Genomic DNA, 7,100 nt, shown 5'->3' with positions numbered 1-7,100 from the left:
GGCTTCTATAGCTTTACAATACATAGACCTTGTCAACTTAGGTTCACAATGAAGATTGTAAACTATCAGTTCCAACATTACATGATATGTCCCTAAACTAGGACACCTGACTGTCATCATGTGCGGGATGTAGGGGCGGGGCAGCAGGTCTTAGGCGCTGGCTCTACCAGGTTTTTCTATCTAATGTTCCAAATCTAATTTAATCCGACCTAAGATGAAGTCCATGCCCGACCTAGACACAATATGATTAAAGCAGTCAGGGTTCTGATGGTTTAAATTCAAGTGCAATCCCTATTAGTGCAGGAATTATCCTCCTCAAAGATGAACACTACACCAATAATAGCCTAGAAAATTCTTGGTGTCACTTGTAAAGTAAAAATTAACAATGCACCTAGCAATACATAACCTCAAGATGCCCCCTAGTACAATTGGCTCAAAAACTTCACAATACTGCTTTTCAACTACCACATGAAGATTAAACTAAATTCCTAAATTTGCATGCCTAATAACGCAGGAATTATCCATCTTTTAGAAGCTAGAGTAAAAATTAACATTGCTCTAGCCACAATGGCTCCTGTTCCCAGTGCAGTTATGCGCTAGCCACAATAGCTACCATTCTTGATGCAGTTACTAACCAGCTCACAATTCAGAATTCACTACAGAACCCATTGCCTGCAGAATAATTCTGAAGCAGATTATTCACTGCAAGAGCAGCAACGAATTGCCAGATACAATATAGAGGAGAAAACTATGGGAACAGTTGGGCAATGCAGAATTCCAAACTCTTCTACTTGAAAACTAAACTGCTGCTTAAATTTAGTGGTAGCTGCATAATAACCATGCTTCTGGTCCTTCATTTCACTTATTGCTATTTCACAGTTACCATGCCCCACTGATCAAATTATTCAAGATCAGAGCAATGGCCATAACCACACCAGAATATGTTCTGTTCCCAAAGTTGAAACTGACATTTCTTGTCTGTCTTTCTTTTTTCTTGATGCAAAACCTCTAAGAAGAGAATGAGCATGTTACATTTGCAAGCCTACCAGAGGGGCAAATGCCACATGCAAGGCAAGTGACAGCAACTTAAAACCTACAGCATTGTTTAGTTGTCTAGGAAGGATGCATACCAGAATAAGATCAAAGAGTATGCAACCCAAAAGCCATAAATTTGAATTCAAAAAGAATGTGTTCATATTAGTTCCGGAAATGATTTGATATTTAAAAAACAAACAGATAAACAAGCTCAAGGAAACAGGTACCTGAAGTACAGAGGCAAAATATCAACATACATATTACTTTGTCGCATTAGTTTTTCTTGAAACAGAAACACATGGTTTCTGAAAAGCAAGGGAGTAAAGCCAAACGCCAGAAAGAAAAAACAGCAATTCTACCTAAAACAAGTTTGGCATTATTGGGAAAGACGACAATCCCTTCTGCATAATTTTGCACAGAACAGCGAATTTTCCTTGAAACCGACGCTCAAGAGGGGTAAAATGGGAAAAAAATACCTAATGGAACTCCCATCACTGAGAAACTTTCGGTGCTTTATCTGGCAGAATGTTATCCGGAAGAATAAGTTCTGGTGGAGTTTCACGAACTACACCAAGCATTGAGTCATAGTCCTCATCCCGACGAGCAAACTTCTTGCGAAGTACCTTCTCAAACTCAATCTCATCAAAAGGCTTTGCATTTTCAGCTGCATGGACCTGTGCAAGGTTGGAATAATTGATGGCTGACTGGGAGATAAAAGCTATCTCTTCATCAGTGAGCTTTCTCAGAAACTTTGCTGGATTGCCTCCCCATACCTGTGATACAAATTTACAAATAAATTAACTTGCATCAATTAATTATGTCTCATGGTTTAATAAAGTAATTGATTTAGCCTGTGTGGATGCTCATATTAAGTCCAGATTAAAATTTCTTAAGTAAGAAGAAATATCCAAGTAGGAACAGGGAGGATAGACTCGCCAACCAGGTTTATGATGCCCACCACAAAAAAGGTGCCTTCCCAACCCCTCCCTCCCCCTACCCCCACCCCAAAAACCTCAAATTTAGCAAAATTAAATAAAAAATAAAAAATCTGCTGATGGACAACAGCAAATGATAAACAGTAAAAGAATATGACAATACATGATCTATATGTACCAATTCCTGGATGAATAGGAAATTTCAGAAATCTTAAGTGAGCAGATATCCGAGGCAAATGTGGCACAGATTCTCTGAAGGGAAAGTGACAATAAATTATAAACTGCATTATATTATGTTACCTAATTCTGCCAATTTCTAGCCAAATAGGAAATTTGAGAACCTCAAGAGACCCCAACTAACCCACTCTTGGACGACTCCTTTGAACAGGTAGGATAATGGATAGGAGGATTTGAAAGGCATTATGGTACAGGCAGTCAAAATTATATATATATTAGTACATGTATGAAATCCATTCAGTACATCCCACTATAATGGCTTTGAGAATTAATAGCTTTCACTTATTAGCTTGGTGATATTTCCAATAAAAACACATCATCATCAACATGCAGAACCTGCTCACCTATGAAAATCTGATCCTCATCTGCCATGTCTCAAGTATTAATAAAACCAAACTTGCTTACCATTTACTGCAGTGACCAGAAAACTAATATCTGCCACAAATTTTAATGTGTATTTGCAATTCAATGATTTTTTTTAAATGTTTGTAGCTTCAGTAATTTATTATAAGGTAATAGTTAACTTAGTTTTCTAATCCTTATTCTATCATAAAAACAGTTTTCCTTCAATTACTAATGGATTTTACTCATAGATCATTTAAACACCAAATTTGAGCATATGCTCACAGACCTCCTGGAAAACAAATGTAGAAATATCATAATGACCAAATTTGAGCATATGCTCTCTTTTCACAAGTCCTATAGGATTTGGGAAGGAATGGAAGAACATTTTCAAAAAAGGCTTGCTTTATAGAAGAGAGAGTATCTTTCAAAGGGGGGAAGACAGACTTTGATAAAGGGCACTTTGTCCTATTTACCAATTTATTTTATATCCCTCTTTTCCATCCTGAAGATGGTAGCTGTGAGACTAGAAAAGATTCAAAGGGATTTTTATTTTTATTTTTTTTCCGGGGGTGGGGGTTGACTCACAAGCCACATTTGATGAACTAGTTTGTTTGTTGCATGGAAAACAAAAAAAGGGGTTTGGGCATTAGAAACTTATCCATTCTTAATAGGGCTATGTTAGGAAAATGGTCTAAGAGATTTATGAATGAAAGGAATCCCTTTTGGAAATGGGTAATTTTAGGAAACTACGAGTAGGAGGAAGGGGGGTGGTGCACTAAAGAAGTGAGAGAGAGGTATGGTGTGGGTATATGTAAGACTATCAAAGGTGGATGGGAGGTGCTCAAGGATAGAACAAGGTTCAAGGTTGGATCCAACTATAGGGTGAAGTTCTAGATAAAAAAGTGGTGTGGAGACACACTATTGAGGAAATTGTTTCCGGCTCTCTATTCTATATCATCCTCAAAAGATGCATGGGTGGTTGACGTCTGGGATGGTGGTAGTCAAAGCCTCCATTTGCTAGACAGTTACATGACTAGGAACTCGAGGAGGTGGATGTATTCTTTAGGAGATTGTATGACCACTCCATTAAGGCAGGCTCTGAGGATACTATGATGTGGTTGGGGTTAAAGGGTAATCTCTTAGTTAAGTCTTTCTATTCCTCTTTGGCTAGTAGGAAAGTCGAGCCTTTCCCTCATGATATAGTTTGGAATTCTTGGGTACTAGTGAGAATTAGCTTCTTTGTTTGGGAAGCTACATGGGCTAGGATTTTACCTCTAGGGCAACTCAAAAGGAAGGGTAGGAGGATTCCTAATAGATGTTATGTGTGTAAAGAAGATGAAGAAATGGGTGATCATCTTCTCCTTCATTACAAGAAAGCATGCAATTTGTGGCAATTGGTTTTTGATTTATTCTATGTACAATGGGTGATGCACTCTTCAATTAGGGGATTTCTCTTAAGATAGGGTGGTTCTTCTATTGGGAAAGAAAGAAAAAAGGCTTGGAAGGTTGCTTTGTTATGCGTATTCTGGACCATATGGAGGGAGAGAAATAAGAGAGCCTTCGATGATTGTAAAAGCTTTAGATCAAACAATTAAAAATTCTTTTTTGAACCTTTTTGGGGAATGGGTTAAATTGTACATTGGGGACTATTCCTTGTCGATGTTAGAATTTGTTGTTTGGTTAGACTCTATGTAGGGCACATATGCTGGTTTTTATGTCTTCGCGCTACTTTTTTAGGCCTTCTGGTTACTTTGTACATATCGTGTATGCCTTCTTTTATCATTAATAAATTTTCTTTATCTATCAAAAAAAAATACTTTAACCAAGCAAAATGAGCACCAGGAATCTTCCATGCTCACACAGAAAGACACAGATGCATGCATGCACAATTGAATGGGCACATGCACACACACATATGTACATGCACATGCACGCGCACACATACACACAAACCCACACCCAAACATACCTCCCCACAGGGAATTCTTGTGTTCTGTCTCACAAGGGCTCCAGCTGCAACCATGGCATGCTTCTCAACAATCGACCCATCAAGCAAAGTTGCTCCCATCCCAACAAAGGCCTCATCCTCAACGGTACAGCCATGTAAAACGGCACTGTGACCTGCGTGGTTTGAAATTCTAAATAGTAACACTAAGAATTTCAGACAAAAACTAAAGCAAGGCATTTGACATGCAAGTGATAGAAAACACAGCCATGTCACTCACCTACAGTGACGTTGTCCCCAATGATAGTTGGTAACACCTTCCCACTTAGATTAGATTTTGCCACGTGCACAAGGGAGTTATCCTGTATATTAGTTCCAGATCCAACACTGATGCTGTTCACATCACCTATCCATAAAAAATATTTCCAGGATATTATATGCAAGCTTTTGAATTTTCAGAGCATGGATTCAGCCACAAAACTCATCTTTCCAGTTGTACATTCCCCAAGTTAAAGTACTCAATCTATCAACAAAGCTAGCACTAAACATAAATTCATGGGAAAAAAAAACATTGAGTCCCACATGTAAACCATTGCATGCATCATCAAACACCCAGCTTTGACCAAAGCATCTTACCTCTCAAAACACACCCATACCAAATGGATGACCCTCGTCCCACTTGAACATCTCCAATGATAGAAGCACTTGGAGCCACAAATGCATCCTTATCAACAATTGGCGCTTTGTCAAATAAGTTCATGAGAGTCCGATGCCTAGATACTGAAACAAAAAAAAAGTAAGATGAAACTATAACTTGGTGATAGAAAGCAAAAGAAACCAACCCAACTTGAATCCCAATGTAAACTGAATGAAGAAACAAACTATGTTGTATTATAGACATGCAAAGTAGCCCAACAAGGGCATGAAAGGGTAAAATAGAACTAGAACAAGGGTTTAGGCCAAGCGCACGATAGATGTAAACTACAAACCCAATTCCCTCGTGCCAACTAAGAAAAATCCCTTAAACTTTCCACTAATCGCGATTGAAAAAAAAAACAAAACAAACAAACAAACAAATGGATGCTACCCAAATAGACAGAATAATTAATTCAGGGGGACACAACACAATGAAATCTAACCATACAATTTTGGCTTGCGTTCTACAGCATTTGGACGCCAATAGATTTATAGCAAACAATTAACATGCTTTGTAACCTTACTGTGTTTCAATGAATTCTGGATAAAGATATCAAACTATGAGGTTCTGGGCTAGTGTCAAAGCTACTAGTCTTCATACACATGGAAATGGAAGATGCAAAATATGAAGGTCTAGGATGATAACAGGCTAAGTTATCAAAACCATTCCAATAAGCAAACATATTTTAATTGTTAAAATCTAAATTTGAGGGCAGTTGCCTTCAATCCAGAGAAATGGTGTGGCCATCAGTCTCAACCATCACCACACCTCAGATAATTGTCTTCCCAAAATCACATTCCATGCATTTAATTAGAACCGAACCTAATTAACACTTCAAATTTCAGCGCTGTACCTATATCCCTCCATTATCAGCCAGCTAAAATCATCACCATCACTGGTCTCTACTGACTGCAAAAATCTTGCTTTACCAATCCATTTTAATTGGAAGAGAATTGCCTGAGTCTTTGCAATCCTTTCCTTTTATTTGTCTGGGTCTTCCCAGCAGTGGGAAAAGGGAAAGAATTGGAAAGGATATCAAGTTGCGTTAGGCTGTGGAAAATATGAATGCAGAAGAAAAATATTTGTGAGATCTGAACTTTCCTTTTTTTTCGATAAGCGAGACTTAAACCTGTATATTATCACCTCCCCTTTTCCTTTCCTCTCCTTTCTGCGCTCCCTTTTCTTATCCGTCACACTTTCCAGGAACCAAACAGTACCTTCAGATGTTCTCTAACTACGATTATCTGTTTTGTTGCATTTTTTTTACGCAAATTCTCATATCTTTTCTGTGCACATGATAACCCCAAACAATGCAGCATTAACATTAAAACTGTACTTAATTTCTAGAAATGTGAATTCGATATCATCCAAAACGCTACTCGATCTAACTAATGATACAAAAATCAAGGATTTCGCAAGATAAATGCGTAGACCACAAGGATTAAGCGGAGAAAGAAATGGGATCTAGGGTTAGAAATGGGGGAAAGAGGCTTACTTTGTTCTAGGAAGTAGTAATTTCCTTGGAGACGGCAACCGAGACGATCAATGGCCTGGCCGGTCTCCCGAATCCAGAATCCGACAGTGTAGATAGCTTTTCCAAGGGTTCCCATCGTAACGATCGGCGACTCTTCTTGATCGTGAGCCTTAGTGGAAACGAGTGGGGTTTTGGGATTTTAGGCTTTTTGTTAGCTGTTTGTGTGGGGACTGTGGATGCCTCGCGGCCACAAGGGTTCAGAGGGTAGATTTGGAATTGCAGTCAAGTTAAGTTGAATTACCAAAGAATCCTTAAATGGTCAACCTTGTAAACACCGTTTGATGGGGGAGATTTTCCAGGCTCGGGCCTCCAACGAGGGAGGCCATCTGAAACTTGGACCGTACGATGGGAGCACTCCTATCAAGCAGTTCC

The 7,100-nt window shown here is 38.7% G+C and overlaps 1 protein-coding gene across 1 annotated transcript; it reads right to left on the bottom strand.

Annotated features, from left to right (window-relative positions):
* Positions 1-1,201: 1,201 nt before the first annotated feature.
* On the bottom strand, positions 1,202-7,100 carry LOC100247109 (uncharacterized). Its single transcript, XM_002281985.5, has 5 exons — positions 6,690-7,100; positions 5,134-5,277; positions 4,778-4,903; positions 4,522-4,673; positions 1,202-1,808 (listed from the first exon to the last, which is right to left on the bottom strand). The coding sequence occupies exons 1-5, from the start codon at positions 6,802-6,804 to the stop codon at positions 1,527-1,529; spliced, it is 819 nt and encodes a 272-aa protein (XP_002282021.1). The 5' UTR covers positions 6,805-7,100; the 3' UTR covers positions 1,202-1,526.

Source organism: Vitis vinifera, chromosome 18 (genome assembly GCF_030704535.1).
Source record: "Vitis vinifera cultivar Pinot Noir 40024 chromosome 18, ASM3070453v1".
NCBI lineage: Eukaryota > Viridiplantae > Streptophyta > Magnoliopsida > Vitales > Vitaceae > Vitis > Vitis vinifera.
This window is presented reverse-complemented; position numbering and strand designations above follow the sequence as displayed.